Source organism: Siphateles boraxobius, unplaced genomic scaffold, assembly GCF_051911475.1.
Source record: "Siphateles boraxobius isolate OS27281-9 unplaced genomic scaffold, OSU_SipBor_1 77, whole genome shotgun sequence".
Lineage (NCBI taxonomy): Eukaryota > Metazoa > Chordata > Actinopteri > Cypriniformes > Leuciscidae > Siphateles > Siphateles boraxobius.
This window is the reverse complement of record NW_027509205.1, coordinates 18534620-18558491: the sequence shown is the minus strand read 5'-3', so window position 1 is coordinate 18558491 and position 23872 is coordinate 18534620. Positions and strand designations below refer to the sequence as shown.

General features: G+C 38.7%; 1 protein-coding gene across 9 annotated transcripts in view; it reads right to left on the bottom strand.

Annotated features, from left to right (window-relative positions):
• Positions 1–23872, bottom strand: part of map7b (microtubule-associated protein 7b) — a 45689-nt gene that overhangs the window by 10990 nt on the left and 10827 nt on the right. For 4 of the 9 annotated variants that reach the window (XM_077218868.1, XM_077218869.1, XM_077218872.1 and 1 more), the window contains exons 2-6: positions 9440–9565; positions 9152–9226; positions 2762–2925; positions 1244–1358; positions 726–824 (exon numbers count right to left, since the gene is read on the bottom strand). In XM_077218868.1, the coding sequence (XP_077074983.1) occupies positions 726–824; positions 1244–1358; positions 2762–2925; positions 9152–9226; positions 9440–9565 (579 nt within the window). Of the gene's footprint in view, positions 1–725; positions 825–1243; positions 1359–2761; positions 2926–9151; positions 9227–9439; positions 9566–22101; positions 22234–23872 lie in introns of those variants that run through there. The other 5 variants (XM_077218874.1, XM_077218871.1, XM_077218876.1 and 2 more) reach the window with 2 other exon arrangements.

Genomic DNA, 23872 nt, shown 5'->3' with positions numbered 1-23872 from the left:
GTTTATCAAGTGACAAGAATACTTTTTGTGCGCAAAAACAAACAAAAATAACGACTTTTCCTTCTCTGTTGGCCTCTAGTCAGTTAACGTAGTGTGATTGCGTAGAGCTACGTCACACGTGGGCTCACTATTGGCCGACGCTGGTCATGTGTGTGATGCGTGTGACGTACAACAACAGAAGCTTACGCTATTATACTAGTGAACTGACTCGAGGCCCACAGAGAAGGAAATGAATAGTTGAAATAAAGTCGTTATTTTTGTTTGTTTTTGCGCACAAAAGTATTCTCGTCGTTTGATAAACTTAAGATTGAGCCACTGTAGTCACTTGGACTATTTTAACGATGTCTTTAATAACTTTTCGGGGCTGGCAAGATTTAATCCCTTAAGAAGCCTATGGAGGAGTGATCCTGCTCTCAGATTTCATCAAAAATATCTTAATTCGTGTTCCGAAGATGAACGAAGGTCTTACGGGGTTGGAACAACTTGAGGGTGAGTAATTACTGACAGTAATTACAAAAAATGTGACAAAGAGATACATGTCCCCTTTAAAACAGAAACTACAAAATGGCTATGAGTCATCTAAAATACTACTGATAAGCAGTTTGTTTATATTTTTGGCTCCATGCTAACTGCTAACGGGAAAGGAAACTAATCATTTATGGGTGATGGTACAAGTTCTAGCTAATGGTGCTAGTCGGCTGCTCTACACTGCCAGTTATATTCACATTTAGAGCGAAAATGCTGCTGACGAGTCAAGCTGAAAACACCATGATAGTGCTCCAGCCCAGCTAGATCCAATGAAAAGAGAGCAGAATCATCAAAACCTGAGAGAGAGAGAGAGAGAGAGAGAGAGAGAGAGAGAGAGAGAGAGAGAGAGAGAGAGAGAGAGAGAGAGAGAGAGAGAGAGAGAGAGAGAGAAGCAGTGAAAGGAAGAGGGAATAAGAGAAATGCAGAATCATACATAGAGAGAGTGAGAGAGATATTGATGGAGCAGAAAATAAAGCAAACAAAAGGGGTTTCATGGAGCTCATGCTCATGGCTAACAGAGGAGAGAATAAATTAAATGTGCTGTTCTGTAAACATAAACAATCAATTTATATTTAAACACTATAAAAGGCACTAATATTAGAACTTCAAATCCTGAAAACCAGGCTATAGTGAGCTTGTATCAGGGAACCACAATTAATCGTAGTAGGTTTTTCTACACATGATCCTGAATCATTGTGTGCCTGTGTGTGTTTACCGCTGTGGTGCGACGTGCTCGCGGAGAGCGTTCCACCCCAGCTCCAGCGGTTCGACTTCGGCCTGGGTCTCTGACCCCTCTCCATGGTCCTCCTGATAACAGCCTCATACCGTGCCTGAAACACACAAGGACATTTTCTTTCCAGAGAGCGTTTTATTGGATAAACGCGTCCTTTTTTATTTTCTTTTTAAAGAATTTATCCTGCAGTCTGTATTATTGGGATCTTTTTACAAGATGTATGGTTTGCCTTTATTTCCTTTAGTATTACAATAATAAGGAAAGGCTCTCTGTATAGCATTCACAGTGATGACAATATAATGGTTCAAGCACTATTAAAGGGGTCCAATTATGCCCTTTTACAAAGTCTTGATTTTGTTTTTGAGGGGTACAAGAATATGCTTTCATGCTTGATTGTTTAAAAAACACATTATTACATTTACATTACATTACATTTATTCATTTAGCTGACGCTTTTATCCAAAGCGACTTACAATTGCTATACGTGTCAGAGGTCGCACGCCTCTGGAGCAACTAGGGGTTAAGTGTCTTGCTCAGGGACACATTGGTGTCTCACAGTGGATTCGAACCCGGGTCTCTCACACCAAAGGCATGTGTCTTATCCACTGCGCCATCACCACCATTATTTTTCATATATTTTACGTTACAGCACCTCTTTCCACTGTCTGGCTCAAACACGCTGATTTAGATAAAGCCCGTCCTTCCGAAATACGAAATGTGCTGTGATTGGCCCGGCTTAGCGTGAGTTCAGGAAATGTCCCGCCCCTCCATAACGGTGAGTTCTGCTCTAGTGTAAATATTAAGGATGGCGGTAATTTCAATCCAATTCGAGCCTGATTCAAACCCCGACAACGTTAATGAACAAGAGGATCATGCAGAACGGATTTCAAGCACGGATTTCACAGGATGTTCACAGGACAGATAAACATGGCAAGAAACAGTGTTTCAAATAAATTTTAACCACTCTAAGTTGTCTTCAGCCTCAGGAAGATCAAACTAATGAGTTTTGGAAAAGGGGTTGAAAAAACAGCATCTCTAAGACATAGCAGCAGCTCAACCAGGCCTCATCCCTTTATTTGCGTATTCTGTGGGCGGGGATTATTTAAAAGAGGAACATTGTGAATTCATAAAGCCCGGAAAAAACACGCATTTCTTGGAAAGTGGATTCTGTAAAAAATAAAATATCTCCCTTTGGAGTGGACTTTCAGCTTTGTAACCTTGCAGATCTTTTTTATGCTCAAACAGCAACATTAACACTAACTAAAGTTGAAAAAGTGAAAAAGCATAATAAAAGATAAAAAAAACATTTATTACAACAGAATTATCACAGGGGCCTTCAAATATAGTCGTGGCCAAACAGGGTCTAGGAATCTTTGAGTCAAAACTGTTGAGAACCACTGATGTAATTGTGCTTATAATATAAAGATAAATAATGAAAACTAAACGTATAGGGAGTGAATAAATTCAACTGCAGTGAAGGGTTTTCCCCGATGTCCTCACCTTCTCCTCCTCCAGTTTCTGCCGTCGTTTCTCCTCCACAGCAGCTCGTCTTCTCTCCTCTTTCACACGCTGCTCCTCCATCCTTTTCCTGCGCTCCTCCAGCTGTCTCTCATGAAACTGTCGGGCTCTCTCCTCTCTCTCCAGCCACTTAGACCCCCGTGCAGCTACACACACACACACACACACACACACACACACACACACACACACACACACACACACACACACACACACACACACACACACACACACACACACACACACACACACACACACACACACACACACACACACACACACACACACACACACACACACACACACACACACACACACACACACACACACACACACACACACACACACACAGAATGAATTCCCTTAGTCAAGTCGTTGATTTTTTGCTGGCCCTATAACATATACTCCAAATTCAGAAAGACTTATGCATAGTGATTTGTTTATAATTTCAACTCTAACACAACTTTTCCAGTGTAATTTAAGGATGTCTGGAAATCAAACATTGTCATGACTACTGGAACACTGAAGGAAGGAAGGAAAGAGGATAGATAATATTATTCCCAAATAAAGTAGCCCAGCTTGTATCTAGATGTGGGAATGCCCTACCAAATATGTTCTGTTCCTGGATGAGGATCCCAAAATGAAAGAGATCCCTGATATTGTAAGTTCAACCAGTCATATTTCAGATTTGTAAAGGAGCTGTCATTGAAGGACAGGGCAACACAACTATATTGGACCTCAAAACCTGTAAGAATTGTTACTAATTTCACAGAGATTAGCAGATTATAACGAGTATTTAAAGGGATATTTAGCCAAAAATTTGAAATTTGTTATAATTTAATCTTACTGCAGAAGTCGGTCACTAACCCTATTGTCATTTAGCTGTAATTTAGTTCAGCAACCGGTGATATTGGCAATACCGGTGTTGTCTCAAGTTTATATACTGGTGTGAAAACTTCCTCACTGTGACATCCCAACTCCAAACCCATAATATGTTTAAGATATTTTCAATGAAACCTGAGAGGTTTTGGTCCCTCCATGTCCGGGTAACCAAAAAGTTCATAAAGGCATTGTAAAATGAATCCATATGATTTAAGTGATTTAAACCAAGTCTTGTAAATAATACAACCTCTTTATATGATGAACAAATTTAATTTAGACAAAAAAACACACATACAGAGACCACATCACATCCAGGGCTTGACATTAGATACTAACAGTGCAACTGATACTCTTTTCTCCACTTTAACATCCTGCTTGGACAACTTCTGTCCCCCTTCCTCCAGGCCAGCCGGCGCCACACCCTCTGCCCCCTGGTTATCTGATATTCTCCGCGAAAATCGTACTAAACTCAGGGGTGTAGAGAGGAAGTGGCGCAAATCGAAAGATCCGACAGACCTGGGTCTTTATCAATCCCTCCTCTCTTCCTTCTCTGCTAATATCTCTACTGCTAAAATGGCTTACTATCACAAGAAAATTTTCAATTCTTCTGACTCTCGCATGCTTTTCAAAACCTTTTCTTCTCTTCTTAACCCTCCTCCTCCTCCTCCTTCATCAACCCTTACAGCTGACGATTTTGCCACATTCTTCATAGAAAAAACAACCTACATCAGCGGCCAATTTACCAATCCAAAAACTGACACACACATTTTACCAACAAACGCACACATTCTACCCTCCTTCTTTCTACTTTCAGAGGCGGAAGTCTCTAAACTCCTCCTTTCCAATCGCCCTACTACCTGTCCGCTTGATCCTATCCCCACTAATCAACTTCAAGCCGTTTCTTCCTGAGTTGTACTTACACTCACGCACATCATAAACACCTCTCTTCACACTGGTACTTTTCCCACAGCTTTTAAGCAGGCTCGAGTAACCCCACTGCTTAAGAAACCCAATCTAAATCCAGCACATCTAACAAGTTACAGACCGGTATCTCTTCTTCCATTTGTCGCGAAAACACTTGAACGAGTTGTTTTCAACCAGATCTCCTCCTTTCTTACACAGAACAACCTCTTGGACAACAATCAGTCTGGTTTCAAAAGCGGACACTCAACTGAGACTGCCCTGCTCTCAGTAATTGAAGCTCTTAGACTGGCAAGAGCAGCTTCCAAATCCTCAGTCCTCATCCTGCTGGATCTGTCTGCTGCTTTTGACACAGTTAACCACCAGATCCTCCTGTCAATCCTAAAGATGATGGGTATCTCGGGAACTGCACTCCAATGGTTCAAGTCTCACCTCTCAGGTAGGTCCTTTAGGGTGTCGTGGAGAGGTGTGGCATCTAAGACCCAACATCTAGCTACTGGGGTGCCTCAGGGCTCAGTGCTTGGACCACTCCTCTTCTCCATCTACATGACATCACTAGGATCTGTGATTCAGAAACATGGCTTTTCCTATCACTGCTACGCTGATGACACACAACTCTACCTCTCATTCCAGCCTGACGATCCGACGGTAGCTGCTCGTATCTCAGCCAGCCTAACAGACATTTCTGGCTGGATGAAGGACCACCACCTTCAACTAAACCTTGCGAAGACAGAGCTACTTGTGGTCCCGGCCAACCCAACACTTCATCACAACTTCTCCATTCAGCAAGGCTCATCATCCATAACTCCATCAAGGTCAGCTAGGAACCTTCGGGTTGTAATTGATGATCAGTTGAAATTCACAGACCACATTGCTAGAACTGCCCGGTCCTGCAGATTTGCCTTGCACAACATTAGGAGGATCAGGCCCTTCCTTACAGAGCATGCTACACAACTCCTTGTTCAAGCACTTGTTTTATCCAGACTGGACTATTGTAATGCTCTCCTGGCTGGTCTTCCAGCTTGCTCTGTCAAACCTCTACAATTGATCCAGAATGCTGCAGCCAGAGTAGTCTTTAATGAGCCAAAGAGAGCACACGTCACTCCTCTCCTCACAAAATTGCACTGGTTGCCAGTTGCCGCTCACATTAAATTCAAGGCACTGACGTTTGCCTACAGAACAACCACTGGCACTGCTCCCTCTTACCTAAACTCATTACTTCAGACTTACGTGCCATCCAGAAACTTGGGCTCTGCTAGTGAATGTCGTCTTGTGGTACCATCTCAAAGAGGCACAAAATATCTTTCTCGGAACCTTTACCATGACTGTTCCCTGTTGGTGGAATGATCTGCCTAAATCAACCAGAGCTTCTGAGTCAGTAACCACTTTCAAGAAACTGCTGAAGACGTATCATTTTTTTTCGGCAGCACTTGATTCAGTAGTACTAACACTTTCTCTTCTCTTCTATAAAAAAAAAAAAAAATGCACTAAAGTTTAACTGAGAGGGGTTATAGACCTTACGTATTGTTGTCCTACTGTTAGTTTAACTGCTTCTATTGTTCTCATTTGTAAGTCGCTTTGGATAAAAGCGTCTGCTAAATGAATAAATGTAAATTTAAATGTAAATGACACTCACTTTTTTTTCCCCCCGAGGAGCAAATGTAGTAGTTGAAAAATGTAGGATCACAATTAAAAACTTTAGGGGCGCAAATTAAAATTGATCAAATAATGCATTTCTCCTTGATAAAGAGACACAACGAGACATTTACAAGCAAAACAAAATTAATTTATTAATTTACAAAAAGTACAGATTAATGTGCCAACACTACTAAATTCTATATACACTGAATAATATGTGTAAATATTTTTAATAGGCTTTCCTTCCTGTTACAGGGCAGTAGGGCTGGGGCGGTATGGATTTTTTCTAACCGGGGTTGAAAAGCAAGATTTTCCCGAGGTATGGCGGTAAACCGCTTTAAATTGCCTTAATTTTAATCACTGTTTCATTAATTAATAACCTGGAATTAAGAAATAAGAAGCAAATAGCAGACATATAATCAGGAGGACGTGGAAGGGCAGGTGCGATCTCTTGCGCGTGAACTGGAGCTCGTCTCATAAATGAACCGAAACTCAGCGTAGGCTGGGCCTAAATGTCTACTTTTAAACAAAATTCAAAACGAAATGATAACATTTTAGTCTACAGTAGCCTAGTCAGGTAAGGTCAGGTTTGCCGATGTGCGTTATAGGCTATTTACTTATTCATATTTATCCCTGGGCGCCGATCGGAGACGGAGTTCACTGCTGATATTCTGGGGATACAACATAGCCAATATACTAGGGACTTTAGCCTTTAAATATATTTGCTGCATTGGATCAGTGTTCTTTCTAGAACAGCCAAGAGCTTTCTAGCCTCGCCACAGCAGCGCCTCGCATTGCTCATAGACCTTAAAACAGTCAGCGTCGCGGATGCGGTTTCGATTGATCAAATTGATCAAAAAACGTTGGTGCGGATGGATGGCGGACAGATGATGAGTTGTGATGCGGTTGCGGATGAAATAATAATAGCCTATCCGCGCATCTCTAATACGAATGGAATGTTATTATGCGTCATGGAACATTGCGCTAATCAACTCGCGAAAGGTCGGAATTTGCTCCATCTTTTGATGATAAGTTTTGTTTAGAAAACCTTGAATCCATTTAAGCCACAATATCATTAGACATAATCCATGTCATTAGAATCAATGAATCCATGTCATTACACACAACGTGCACACATGTGCAGGCCAAGGTTTGTTTTTTTTTGTTTTTTGCGGTGATGACGGTGACGAGCTCAGACCCGCGGTTGGAGTCACGTGACCGCGATATTGCGGTAACCGTCCCAGCCCTACAGGGCAGCCCAGCACACTAACAACCATCTACAACATATTACAATATAAAGACCAACAAGTAAACATCTTCATAATTTATCAACCGTAGATCTTTAGCAATCTATTCAATATTTGTTGATTACGAACTGCTCTGAAACTGCGAGCCTGTTTTTCCATCCACAAATGTAAGAACTCTTAAAATTATAGTTAAGACATTTGTTAAACCATTTAAGAGGTGTTATGAAATACAAAAAAATGATAAAAATGATATTTTTAAGTACCCTCGGGAACTTGATGCATAAGAGCCTTTACATATGTTAAACAAAGCGGCTTATGGTACGTCACATGGTGGTAGAATAAACTTCATTGGTTTAAACTTCATTGTGATGTGCTCTATGTATGCGTGTTAGCATAACTTGAATCAAGATCATAATATGGATTATGCAGATTTCTTTGGTTAATCTCTGAAACACAAATTAAGATATTTTTATATATATATTAAGTCTTATGGGTTTGGAACGACAATATGGTGGGTAATATGCTGAAGCTATAAGAGAAGAATAAATAATAAGAAAGGCAGATGTTAATAGTCAACATTGTGGATTATCAATTTAATTTGCAACCAAGCACTCCAGTAATCGAAAGCGAGCGAAATTAATCTGCCAATCTCTCTCTCTGGCCTCTATGTCTTGGCCTATAACCCCTTACATAAAACTGGGTGTCCTGGTAACAACCTTGCCAAGAGTTTACAAAACAACTGCACCTCACCACAGCAACCTGCCCCTTCAAGTTAGTCATGCAGTTACAAACAGGGAAAACAGACAGACACAAGAAAGAGCAAAATGTTAAAAAGGCAAGATCAGGAAGAAGTGTAACCCTGAGCTTTACATGGTGAAGAAAAGTTTTGATTTGACAAATTCACATGATTGACACATTCCAACAACTCACAGAAATAACTAGAACACCACATGTAACATGTAACTGCTTTTATACTAAACTGATCATTCATTAGGACTCTCATTAGGACTGAGTGAGTCTCTGATCAAAGGTCAGTTCAACAGTATCTGTGTGTTTGCATAGTAAACCACTGCAACTCTGTTGAAACTCCACCATGAAATCAAAACTGAACCCATGTACATCTTAATAACCAGCCCGTTTTTAAGATGCATTCGAGTCAAGTCAGCAAACGTAATACCTCTGTTAAAGAATATGTAATAAAAGCTAATTGATATGATTCATAAGTTTTAGCAGTGATTGTTTTTTGGTATTTTTTTTACATTTTGTGTACTGTAACTGTAGATGAAGCTTGTTAGAAAGCACTACTCATATTATTTATGAGATGACAGTCTTGCATGACTAAACTACATTTCCCATCATTCTCTGATGCAAAACAAGAATTACATGCAATTACATCCTTTGTCATTTGTATGTTTTGTATGTAGTACCTCACAAAAATGTGTCTTTAAGAAGTTAAAAAGAGAAAAATTAAAGTTGTCAAAAAACTAATAACAGTAAACAGCGCATAACACTCAAATTCCAATCAAATAGTAAAAAATAATCATGATTTAAAAAAAAGTCCCATCCACATAATTTAACATTGAATATACTGCTTCATTCTGAAAAGTGTCACGTTATGGACGTTACATATGTTGCAAAGGCACTCTGACATTGTCTTTAATAACAATGTGTGTGTTTGTCATACCATTCTGCTTCTCCAGCTCCTCCCTCCGTTCACGTGCGAGTCTCTGCCTTTCATCGATCTTCTGCATGAGAGGCTCTGCAAACACACATGCTGGATGAGTTCAGGCAGTAAAGCTGGGAGATGATGTTTGCATATATACAGCTAACGGTAGTGCACAGGCTGTGTGTGTGTGTGTGTGTGTGTGTGTGTGTGTGTGTGTGTGTGTGTGTGTGTGTGTGTGTGTGTGTGTGTGTGTGTGTGTGTGTGTGTGTGTGTGTGTGTGTGTGTGTGTGTGTGTGTGTGTGTGACCTGGTCTGGTAATGATGTGCGTCTCTGTAGGGCTGGGAATGGTGTAGGTGTACTTTCCCGAGGCAGATGAGTCCGGGCGACTCCATGATGACGACTTCTCATCTGCTCTGTGAAGGTAGTCAGAGCCTGAATGACACAGATAGAGGGAAGGGGGGAAAACAAACTGTTTAATCATCAGAGAACTGAAAATACAAAGTGCTTTATTTCTTTTTGAAACATATAGGTATATCGCTGTCAATTGTATTGGTGCTCTTAAGACATCATATAATTTAAAAAGGGGATATAATAGGAATATAAACCATTTATTATTACATAATAGGCTATTAACATTTATTTTGTGTAATTTATTATTGATAAAAAAATTATAAAATAATCTTAATGAATATTAAATGTATTATTAAAAGAATACAATATAATTTTATTAAAATAATACAATATTTTATATATATCAAATATTTTAAAATACTAAATATTTATGATATATATTAAAACAGTAAAAGTTAGCATGCCAACCATAGAGAGACCTCCAATATTTATACAGGTGTAAACAAACACATACTAGTCTCATTTTGTATATCAAATGCATTTTTTCTTTGCACAGTGATATACACAAGACATAGTGTTAAAGAAGTTGCAAAAAGTCAAAGTTGTTTGCTCTACATCATGCTGATTTACTTAAGGACCTGAGATCATTTCCCCTCACACACTCTTTTAGGAAGTGACTGTAAGAAGGTTTATGACCTGACAGATCTCAGCCTGAAAATTAAACAATTCCTTGAAAACAGATGCCAAATAGGCTTATGAATCCATGGGTAAACATAAAATATATGGCTTGAGATGTTTAACCATCCACAGACAGAAAGTGTATTTGTAGTGTTAATATAATCAGGTCTCTACATCTGCAAGCATCCTGTGATCAGTCACAGATACTGAAGCAAACAGCACATCAGAATCAGCAATCTGGTTAAACTGTTATTGATTCCTGCACCAAAACCAATCAGTCTCCTGCTGTGTGCGTCATCTCACACACCAATCGATAATAGTTATGTTTTCTTTTTATACATTATGCTTGTTTAATCCAAACTTTTAATACAGAAATTGCAGGCACAATGTCCCCCAATTCCGTTGAGATTAGGCATCTGAATATCATCCCAAATTATGCTTTTGTAAATGAGGCACAACAAAGCCATTACTGTAGCAACCGTGAGATTAAAAACTCGAACACGTCATGAGACTGCTGTTAAGGAAGATTCAATGGCAAAAAAGAAAAAAAGAAAAGTATTGTCATCCTTAACGTGACATCACCCACATAATAGCATGTATTATGGCTCCCACAAATACTGATCTATAAAGAGCGCTACCCATAATTCCACTGTGGGGGAGGAGGGGATAAACAAGCTATGGGCAGATGGTGCGTCTAGACGAGGGGGGAATGGATAAAGGACAAAAACAATCACAACAAGCAAAGACATAAGTCACTGCATTTTAGCAAAAGTCATTGACGACTCATGTCAAAAACAAAAACACCCTATTAAAAAAAATACAAAAAATACAAAGGAAAACATGAACGGAATTGCATTTTTCATTGACAAAAATGGAATTTACTGTAGAATGCGGAATGTCACAGAATTTGGCAAATTTTGGATGAGTAAATTAAAAGTATTAATTACAATAACAATTAACAATTAATCGAATCATGATCTGTGAATATTAAACCGCAAAAAGCTATTTAAAAATGAATGTTCGGGAGGGGTGCAACGATCAGGACCCATTCGGCAGGCATGTGATTCGCGGATTAACTGCCGAGTTTAACCACCATAGAGTGAAACTATCATTTGGACGCGTTTTGTCTTGCCAATTTACACATTCAAACGATTTTAAATACAGAAGAAGCAGCAAAAATCAGGACTCGCTCGCTGTAATCTCTGCGCACAGCCGCACACACTCGAACCGTGCGCACACAGAGATAGAAATGCGTTTTAGACAGCGCTCGAACACCGAATTGATTCCTCTTTCACGTTTATTCGCGCTTAAACGGACACGTTTACACTAAATTATGTATACCCATCTCGACAAGTATTCTCTCGGTTATGTCATAAGTGAACAGTTGAGAAAGAAACAGGATGCATGTCAATATATTCGGTCCGTGCATTTGGTCTTAAAGTGACAGCAGCCTAATATTCCTGCTGTTGTCTGTGTCATTAATGTTACTCAGATAAAGCAAAACAAAAACAAAGATGAACCTACATTTCATTTCTACAGTAAGCAAATAGTGTCATTTTACATTAAGGCGTAACTATTAATTTCCGTACCTGTATACTACTGTTACTAACTTTGCTACATAAGCTTGTAATTTTTTTCTTATTTTATTACTGACTGTCCACTTGTCTTTAATAATGTTTGAACTTTATTAGTTACGCTAGTAGTTTTTGCTGTGGTATCAAAGTACTTAAAGTGAGCTTTAAGTAATAAATGAAAAGGAAAGTTACATCCCCCCTCCCTTTTTTTTTTACTTTTTTTTTTGCTGATCCAAAAATGATTTGATCCATAACTCAAAAACCATAAAAATGATCCAAACTGTGAGTTTTGTGATCCATTTGCACCACTAATGTTCAGTGTGTCTCTGAATTCATGAACTGCCTACACAGGCAGCTTGTTATGCGTTGGAACAGAGCTATCGTGATATTATTTAATCTATTTCTGTGTGCGATCCCTGAGGAGGTGACGGCCGTCACTTGCTCTAGATTTCAGGACAATGTTGCTCCTGATTTATCCCAGGCCAAAATCCATCTGACCCAATTTACCCACTTACCAAAAACGCAGGATATCACCTTTCTGAGACAAACAATGGGCAAGGTCTCAAATGATTACTGAGGGCAATTTCTGAAATCATTATATTCCAGAAAAAGGGACGTTGATGAAATTCTTCATTGCTTCATATTTCAGTCAGTCAGAATATCCTCAGTTTCTACCAGCCCTGAACAGACACACACAGACTTCAATACTACAGTAATACAATCTAATCTAGTCATCAGTTCTCTACTGAGACTTATTAAAACACAGAATACAGGTTTATAAATCCCTAAGAGAACGTAAAGCCAAAAAATGATTCTGTGTGTGTGTGTGTGGCTCATTACTTGTCGGTGAGGGAGACCCCAGTGGCGTTTAACCCAGAAAATACCTGACAGTGAATCATAAGCCCAGATGCCCAAGTGATATGGACACTATATGCTCCGACATATTGTGCTGTGCTTCTTGCAAGGAAAGCTTGTTTGTAGCTCATAAAACTGCAAAAGACAACCCTAAACACATATCCTACATCACTGCACTTTAAATGGGTTGATCTTTCTTTGTTAAATGCCTGAAATCATCCGATATGTGCACCATCTAAACAAACCTCAGGCTATTGTGGCGGTGAAACTTTAACATGAAACCTTAGGGGTGTGTTTGTGTGAACACCTGATTTTAGTAAATGCTTTTCACTTGACCCATAGCATTTGCTCAAATGCCCAAGGGGTGCAAAAACAATCAAATCTCAGAACGAATGTTATCTAGTCTATACATTCTTTGGAGATGACAAAAGATAGGCTACATAAAGTTACAATACCATCACATCCTTCCTCTCGAGATTAGACACAAACTCAATGAACTGAGCCACTTCAAGCAGGGTTTGGACTTTCCTTTTTGCATTTTCTCTCCATTCCTGCACAGAACATACCAGCTCATGAAACTCTGGTCTGAGGCCCATGCCTGATTAGCTTACTAATCTGTGTCCTGAATGCAGGGCTGAACAGGCTGGTTAACTATGTATTGACGGCAGAACAGAATAAACAGGAAGATACACAGACACCCACATATCTACAGCAGCAAACAGCATTAATGAAATCATCCTGAGGTAGTTACACAAACTTTTGAACAATTGTTTAGACAACAAATACGCAGAATGCTAAAGATGAACAGGGCTCAAGATATGACGGCATACAGGCTTTAAGGGGTGGTATATTTACATACCGTAATATGAACAATATGCAAAATCTCAAGAGTCAATGTGCACTAACACCACTTCTTGGACTTTGACTTACAGGCTTTGTTTAGCTAGTTGGTATCTTGGTGGTTTGATGAGATATATATATATATATATATATTAGGGCTGGGGCGGTATGGATTTTTTCTAACCGCGGTTGAAAAGCAAGATTTTCCCGAGGTATGGCGGTATACCGCTTTAAATAGCCAGCCCCCAAATAGCCAGACTTTGTTAAATATTGGCATCTACATCCGGAAAAAAACGAGCACAATTTGAAATAGTCAAATTTTCATCAAGCCGTAATTTGGCATGAACCAATCACTGAATAGATGTCCTTATTTGAGAATATTCACAGATACATTCGCATTGAATTCATCCTTTTCAGGAGTTTACATTATGATGTTCACATTGGAAATGAAAGAACACCTATTGCAACATGTCTTAATTACAAATATTATACTCCGTATTTATGTTTACATAAAATAGTGTTATTTTTAATTTAATCTATGTCGATTATATGAAGAGTGAACAGCATGAGTAAGATAGGATCATAAGATGGGTGAGACACGATTTTGATCACTTTATTAAGTTTTGTTTTGTAGAAAGCCTTTCTTTAAATTAAATTTTGTTTTGTAAAAATTGTACCTTAATTTTAATCACTGTTTCATTAACTAATTGCCTGGAATTAAGAAATAAGAAGCAAATAGCAGACATATAATCAGGAGGACGTGGAAGCGCAGGTGTGATCTCTTGCGCGTGAACTGGAGCTCGTCTCATAAATGAACCGAAACTCGGCGTAGGCTGGGCCCAAGGCCGGCGCTATGGGCGGGCCTTAGGGGGCCGGGCCCGCCTAGAGAGCTCCTGTGCCCCCCCCTCCATCCAATTTGCATTTAATAAATTATTTTAATAATAATAATTTACGTGCAGTATTTATATATTTATTGATGTGTATTTAAGTGCAATGTTTGACTCATAGGCTAATCTTATAAAAAAAAAACTCCCAGAAGTTTGACTGATTGTTTACAAAAAAGGGGTTTCCCGCTGAGCCGCTCTGACCGCAGCATCTCGGTAAAGTTATAGCGACGCGACGTGCTCGGTTTTGCCTATTCAGAAACGAATGGAAAGAGAAACTCATGAGATTCCAATCCCAAAAACGTCGACTTCAGCTGTATTAAGAACGTGAGTAGGCCAGTTGGTTTTATTACTCTTCGTAAGTTGCACCAGACGTTGTGTAAATTATGCATTTGACACTGATATGCAATATGTGTGTGAGTGTGTCGTAGTTGATTATGCATGGTTGATTTAATACTTAACTTGAGATTTGTGACTATTTGGCTGTTATTATAGGAAGTTGGCTTATAGCATGCTGTGTTCACGGAACAATGCAGACAAGGTTCATTAGTTAACATTAGTTAATGACTAACATGAACTAACCATGAGCGATACATTTGTTACTGTATTTGTTAATGTTAGTTAATAAAAATACAGCTGTTCATTGTTTGTTCATGTTAGTTCACAGCCTATAGGCTATAACTGTAACATGATATCTCATGATAGCCGAAATATGATTGGGCAATAGGCTAATTATAGTTAGGATATTGAAATCGCTGTGAAACTGTTGTAGCTAGTGTTGCCACCCGTCCCGGTTTTTCCGGGATTGTTCTTCTTTTTAACAACCTGTCCCGGGAAATTTATAAACTCTCCCTGATATACAAAAGGCTCATAAGAATAATGATATACAAAAGGCTCAAAAAAATTTCAAAAGGCTACGAAGAATATGTCCCGGTTTTCGAAAGGCTACGAAGAATATGTCCCGGTTTTCGAAAGGCTACGAAGAATATGTCCCGGTTTTCGAAAGGCTACAAAGAATATGTCCCGGTTTTCGATAGGCTACGAAGAATATGTCCCGGTTTTCGAAAGTCTACGTGAATATACGTTCAAACAGCGCGCACGGCAGAGAGGTAGAGAGCGCGAGACCTTGCGTGCATGAAGCAGTGTTCTTTCTAGAACAGCCAAGAGCTTTCTAGCCTCGCGACAGCAGAGGTCTCATAGACCTTAAAACAGTCAGCGCCGCGGATGCGGTTTCGAAAATTGATCAAAAAACGTTGGTGCGGATGGATGGCGGACAGATGATGAGTTGTGATGCGGTTGCAGATGAAATAATAATAGCCTATCCGCGCATCTCTAATACGAATGGAATGTTATTATGCGTCATGGAACATTGCGTTCCTCAACTCGCGAAAGGTCGGATTTGCTCCATCTTTTGATGATAAGTTTTGTTTAGAAAACCTTGAATCCATTTAAGCCAGAATATCATTAGACATAATCCATGTCATTAGAATCAATGAATCCATGTCATTACACACAACGTGCACACATGTGCAGGCCAAGGCACTTTTTTTTTTTTGCGGTGATGACGGTGACGAGCTCAGACCCGCGGTTGGAGTCACGTGACCGCGTTATTGCGGTAATGCGGTAACCGTCCCAGCCCTAATATATATATATATATATATATATATATATATATATATATATATATATATATATATATATATACATACATACATATACATACACACACACAAGGTAACAGCCTTATTATTGACATTTATTCCAAAAACAAAAATTTATTCAAAAAAAAAAAAAAAAAATAGTATGCCGCATTGTAGACTATGTAGTAGTAGGAAGATTTAAGGTTGAGCTTTCCACCACTAAATGAAGCTGTATGTTTCTCTCATAAAAATGAAACTTAAGTTAGTTACCAAGTTTAACTGTTTAGTTGAGTTGGTTGCTAACGTTAATCAAACAGAAGGTGTCTCTGTCCTGTTGGAGTCAGGATTGTGTAGACATGATTGTTTACAGGCTTGGTTACGAGGTGTGTATAATTTACACTACCTTATTAAATAACTCCTCCAACAGTAGCTGTTCAGTTTGGATACTGCTGCTCTCTCCTTCTAGTCTCTTCTGACTTCTTCCCTCCAGGTGAAGGGTTGCCAGTAGGGGTGCATTGATACCCTCATGTCACAATTTGAGACATATCACGATAATGAACTAAGGTACGAAAAAAAAAAAAAATCAAATCTATGCATATATCGAATCGAAATTTGATTTTAATCGAATCGTGAACATTATTCAAGAAACCTTCGTGAACATTATTCAAGAAACATTAGCCTATTCAAGAACCACTATAAAACCAAACCAATCTCTGTTACCTTAAGACATACGTTTATCTCTGTAAAGCTGCTTTGAAACAATCTACATTGTTAAAAGCGTAATATAAATGAGGATGACTTGACTTGACTAAGAATCGATTTTAATCGAATTGTGAGATTCCAAAGGATTCCCACTTCTAGTACTCTGTGTGATCGGCACTTCGGCTCTTTGTATTAAACTATGCATAAATACATGATGCTTTTCGTTCATAATTGTTTATGCAATTTACGAAATTATATTTGATTTATAAACATTAGTTTAAACTTTATGCATTTTTGTTATTCACTTTATATGTTTTCATAGAATTCAGTTGGCAAGTTTTTTGAAGGACAACATTTGGCAGGATGTGGAATAGTGTGTTTTGTAAATAAACAAATTAGAAAATAAATAAATAAGAAATAATCGGCCAACTGATCGATTATCAAAATAATCATTAGTTGCAGCCACTTTGAATTAACGGTTTAATTTGGTGCATTAATATTTTGCTCATTGTGGCCTCAGGAGACAAGCCAAAAGCTTTCTTCCCCCTTACTGAAATTATGCCTCTTAAAATAATTATATAGGGGTGGGCGCTATATCGGTATGAGCGTGAACTGGTATTATGTTGTGCCATGATATGGATTTTACTATACCCTGAAAACCGTTACATATTCATGAATTCAAATTTTGCATTTATATTGTTTTGTTAAATTTGGTACTCTTTACAACTTTTAACACTACTAATGACGATACAGAGTCGAGGCTGAAACGTCCTCTACTGGGTCCTTACTACACAGCACGTCTGAAAAAATAGCTGATTGTGGGAAAGTGCATCATCCAATTTGTCCTAAACATGAGCCATCCTTTATATTAAGGGCTTAAAATAACTGGTAAGATATAACGCGTATAGTTTAAAGCGGCTTGCCCCGTCAGATGCTCTGACAGATACATGTGCGTGCGCCAAACAGATGAAGCGCAATAAAATAGGAGCAAAATAATTCATACTTAAAAATATTGCTCAAATATTTGTTGTTGGCCAATAAATGTGCCATATGTTGAATTTTAAACCTACAAGTAAGTGTATTTTTATAAAAGCAGTAACTCTAAGGTGGCTATTGTAATGGGGTAATCAAATGTAGGTTAATTAGTCTGTGTTGATTGTATTTATTTTTAGTGTAGTGAATTAAAAAAAAAATTTTAGTTTGTAATGTTACAATGTTAGAATGTAATATGATTTTTGCACATAATATACCAGAGCCTAGATGGTATTATGTTTTCATAGCCTTCAATATGAGCATTGTTTGTAGGACAACATTGGGGAGGATGTGAAATAAATAAAAAAATACAGATATTTTCTTTTAATCCAAGTAGAAAAATGTAGAAAATACAGAGATATAGATCAAAGTCCCACTAGTTCATGGAAACTTAACTTAAATTAAACATTAAAACGTTCAAACATTAAGCCATGTTTAAGTATCGTATGGCTTGGAGATAGGTGCTCTCTCTGAAGCGTGATGTTCTGCTGATGATACCTTCTGTACCTCTTCCCTGATTGAACAGGTGATGTGCTGGGTGGTGATGTTTCTCACCTTCCTGATAATCCTGGTGGCGTAGTGTGAGGCTATGGTAGGCAGACTGCAGCCAATGATCTTGGAGGCTCTGCGCACTACTTGCTCTAACTGTTGCTTATCCTGACTGGTCGTGTTACCGTACCAGGACAGGATAGAGAAGGTCAGCAAGCTTTCTATGGCGGCTCGGCTAAAGTCTGTGATGGGATTGCTTACAATGAGACTGATGTTCAGGTCCCATGAGAGGGACTGGTTTTATGGTGGTGCCCAAGAAGCAGAAGGAGGAGACCCTCTCAACAACCTGATCATTGAGGGAGAGGGGAAGGTGCTGGACTGCCTTCTTTCTAAAGTCCACTATCATCTTTTTGGTCGACTAGTCAAATTATTGGTCGATACGTTCTGGCTCGACCAAAATTCTTATTGGTCGATTTTACGAAAATAGATAACGGGAAAAAAGTTTGCAAGCAACAGTTTGCATATCACATCTCGACTACAAACATGGCATTTCACCTTAAAACGGTAAGCTAACTTGTCAGCGTTAGGTTGCCCCATCTGTTTTGAGTAGGCTATATGAACATATCAGAATTGGCATTAAGCATTGAAATATGCCAATTAGTAATAATCGTTTTATAACTGCAGGCACAGGGGTCCGTACACAACGACGGTATTTCGCAATTGCGCTGTGCCCACTGTTTGTATTTGTTTTTAGCCTATGCTTTATTTTTCAGTTATGCACTTTATTTCGTTTCTGCTCTCGTCTTGATCTGCTTTGTTTAATTAATATTGTTTTTTTATTAAAGTGGACATGCCTTTTGTGTTTAAGAGTAAAAGCTTTGAGTGAAATATAGTCTATTCGTGTCTCAGCCGCGAAGCTGAGCTCCTATGTTCAGCCTCGCTCTGTGCGAGGACATGCACAGAGCGGCTGAAATTATAGTGTCTGTCAGCTATTATAACATATGACAAAAATTGTTGTCTAAATTATGTTGCACATTCCTCAACTGTTCTTGTGCTGATATCACTAGTTGACATAGTACTATTTTCGGATATCATAGGCTATATTGCACAGGTGCACATGATGCAACGCTGTCAGAGCCGACAGACTCGAGTGTGTCATTTCAGTGCATTTCAGTACGACTTTTTAGTCGAAATTTCAGGACTTCAGTCGACCAATATTTTCTTTGGTTGATTATAACCCTAATGTAGTGAGGATTAGATTATTGTCCTTGTACCACCTCACCAGCTCTTCCACTTCACCCCGGTAAACAGATTCATCCACATCAGAGATTAAACCGACTACAGTGGTATCATCTGTGAATTTATGTTGAATGGGACATACAGTTGTTGGTATAAAGAGAGTATAAAAGAGGAGTCAGAACACACCCTTGTGGGGCACTAGTGTTAAGAATCCTGGTTGATGACACATGGTTATGAATTTTGACATATTGTTTCCTACAGGACAAAAAGTTCAGGATCCATTGACACAGTACAGTATTAACACCTATTATACAGCCTGACAGGGATAATAGTGTTAAAAGCTGAGCTAAAATAAAGGAACAGAACACCAGCATATGTGTACTTGGACACAAATTAAATTTGTGCCTGATGACACTGCATCATCCACTCCCCTATTTGCCCTGTAGGCAAACTGGTGAGGATCTAGTGTAATATGCACTGTAATATGCCCTAAGTTCCTGCAGACTAGGCACTCGAACACCTTCATGACAACAGACGTGAGTGCAACCGGCCTGTAATCATTAAGGCAGGTGATGTTATTCTTCTTAGGCACTGGAATGATCATAGCTGATTTAAAACAAGCAGGTACTATTGATGTAGTGAGAGACCAATTGAAAATGTAAGTGAGTATTACCCCTTTTCCACCAAAGAGTTTTGAGAGCCGGTTCGGAGCCGGTGCCTGCGCGCGAACCAGTTCTTTGTGTTTCGACAGCCAAAGAACCGGTTCTCGGCCAGGAAAACTGGTTCCAAAGCGGCACCAACTCTTTGCTGGACTAGAACCAGAGAACCGTTCTTTTACCACGTCATGCTTACGTCGGGGGCTGGGGGCGGGTTTAGATGTGTCCTAAACATCTTTTCTGACCGCAAAGCCAGGAGAAACATTTGCAGAAACACGATGTAGTCCGCCATTGTAATTGTTATGCTTGAAGTTGGCGCAAGCGTTTCTAGCTTTTTTTAAAAAAAAATTATTGAAAACATTATGTAAGCAAAGAAGAAAACAGTCACAAAATAGAACAAATAAACGGAGAGAAAAAAAAGACAAGACAGTGTACATAACTAATCAGAAAAGATTACATATCAAAGGAAAAGATTAAAAGACTTACATATTTCAATTGTTTTTAAAGCCTTCTTGGTTCACGAGTTAGAGATAATCCCAAAGTAATGTTGTACTTGCAAGCGTTTCTAGCTGAGACGTAAAGCGACGTACACAGTGACGTAACGACGTCGTTCGCTGGGCGCTCTAGAAGTGGAAAAACAAACAGGTTCTGAGGAGGTTCGCAAGTTGAACCAACTCCGAACCAACTTTGAACCAGCACCAGTTCCGAACCAGTTCTTTTTTGGTGGAAAAGGGGTATATGAGGGTAAGCTGGTCTGCACAGCTCCTCAGTGTAGCTGCTGTGACACAATCAGGCCCCTCCACTTTTCTGATGTTTTGAGAAACTGAGAGAGCTTGTAGTTGGTGATTGTCTGCGGGCCCTGCCAGACACCCATATGCACCGTATACCGCCATTCAACCAAAAAATACAGATGTGATTTTTGGCCATATTGCCCAGCCCTATAATTATATATAATATTATTCAAAAATTTGTAATATTTAAGTAAAAGATTGCAATTTATTTCAAACATGAAGATGTTTGCCATTTACCCGGATTAAATATGTGCCGGCTTGAAGACATGTTATTGGTTGCATTTGATTTCAGAGTCTGTCTGCACACAAACAAGTGAACTCAAGTTCAGCGACACTAGCCTCAACTCTGACCTTTGCCCTTAAAGTCGTATCATCTAACATCCGGGAAACGCTCCTGGACACCATATTCCTTTGCAATGCTACGTTCAACACACTGTTATTTGTGATGCATTAATCCTAATCTCAGATATTATTTCGGATGGATTGTGTGCAAATTGGGATGTTTTCCATGTCATTTTGCAGCACATACAAAATTGTCTAGTAAGCTGGTAAACAAGCATTTGGTTTTAACAGGTATTTCTTTCTCTTCCTCCCTTCATATATTATCTTGTGTAAAAAAAGCAGGCTCCTGATTTACATAGTATTTATCTGATGCTTTGTCTTCAGACCTCAGCTTCACTCACACAGTTCTGCTTCGCTGCACACACTGGCATGGATACCATTCACAGAAGAGCCCAGATGAACAACATTGACAGGAGTAGAAAATAAGACTATTGCCATAGAGTCACACCGGATGTGTTCCTGTATTTGTGTTTTAGTTTGCTTCGCTATCTCTTTGTTCTTATTTGATTATGAGAGAGCCCGAATGGAGAACGTTTCCTTAATGACTTCTGTTGACCTTCATGACCTATAAGACCAAAGAATCAGTTTACATCTTTAGCACAGGACCTCAAGGTTTAGGGGGTCCACAAAATATGCATATTTTAAGTGAAAAGCATTATAGAAATGTTTTTCAGAAATTCTATTGTGAAATCAAAAAAAAATATTTTTTCACAACTACAAAAGATTATTGTTTATGCTTAAGATATGTCCACACACAATATAAATGGGTCTGTATGCATTAAATATAGCCTAGCCTTTATATTTTAGGAAGAGTTTCATATATGGGGGATCTTGGCATTAAAGAGCTTAAACTGCTCTAAGAAACGGTGAATTGCACATCACTGACGGCTCTTACCTTGAATTTCACTCATGGTTTTGACGAATTCTGGAAAACCCCATGCAAAACTCGTCTACATTGCCAAGGAAGAAATCCTAATCCAATGCATCAGACCCAACCTCACGCATACACAAAAGTCCAAAGGACGTGACATCCATCACAGGCTGACGAAAAAAGTGTGTGCTTATTCATTGGCAAATAAAAGAGAGGAATATGTGATGGAGAAATGGATGAGACTTTCACCACACCCCTTCAATCTGAGACTGATCTAGAGGAGACAGTAGATCCCCCGCTTTGAGCATGTGAAAGTCAGATTACAAATCACAATTGTGTGTGTGATTGCTGTGTGTGCAGTGCAAAAAAAAAAAAAAGATTAAAGAGAGAGAGGGGGAGAGAGAGAGAGATCAGCGATTAGTGTGCAATTCTCCACATGGCACAAGGATACGTGTATGTGTGTGAGTGTTTTGGAGCGGGAAGGCTCAGAGATCTGAGCAGCTTAGCAGTGGCTAATGCTAAGCTTACAGAGAGAGCCTTACCCTCACCAACCAGTACAAGACAATTCAGAAAAAAACGCAATTTAACACTATTAGTTTTTCCAGAGCATGTGTGACAACATCTGCAGGATTTCATGCCATCAAATATTCAGGCCTCTCAGTTATGACTCATCAAAACAATGTGAAATGACAGTCATTTTGAGTTGGATTTTGACATGGGGATCAATAGAGTAGACTTATCTTTTTGTCTGTAACGTTTGAATCTTGTGTTGAATGCAGTTTTTCTCACAGCAAGTGATCAATGACCAGTTTAGACACATTTAGTGCACTGACTAGATTTACTGTCCTTCCTCCCCTGCTAAACAACAGGGTGCTAGTTTATCCAGTAAACACTTTGGGAATTAAACAAGAGAGAAACTGTAGCATACAGCATACTAACACAGAATAACAGTACAGAATAAGGATATGTTAACATTCAGTATTTGGGGTTGACAATTGCATACTAACAAGCGTGATTCTAGAAATGTCCTGTTCATACAACAGCTAACAGAAGTAGCTCAAATACCTGTCCTTTTTCCATTATTGAAAAACTAAAGCTGCACGATTTGGGGAAAGTTTATTAAATGGAAATAAAATCAAATTATATGAAAAAATTAACTATTTTACTGTAAAATAAAAAAACGAGTATTTAACAAAAATAAAATAAAAATAATGTATTTTATAATGGAACAATACTAATATTCATGGCTTAATTAGGCATATATTTCTTCATTTTCAAACATTAAACCATTAAGCTTTTATTTTGGCAGAAAACCACTAGTTTCTCTTTTGTTGTCAACAACTGGTACTCAGACAACAGACAAACAATCGCGTACTCATATTTGCGTGCTTTCGACAGTCACGTTAAGTAAATTAGTAAAATCTTAACTTGGCTTTTTTTTTTTAAATTGTGAATTTACTATATATTTGACTAGTTTTACTAGGTTTTAATATCTATAAAAATTGAGTAAAAATATATATTTAAACATCCTTATCCATTAAATCACAAATAACCGGAAAACACATGTTGCCTTCAAATATTAATGTGGACAATGGAGACAAAAGGGTTGAGAGTCACTCACTAGAGCAACAGAAGCATTAGCTCCAGTGAGGCAGCAGTGCTTTGAGATCTGAGGGATTTTTGACCCAGCTGAGCCACACAGCACAGTCTTGTGACCAAAATCAGAGCATGTGAAGAATCATTCGTTCCTACATCCACATGCACTTGTGTTTGATTTACATTTTAAATGTAAGGT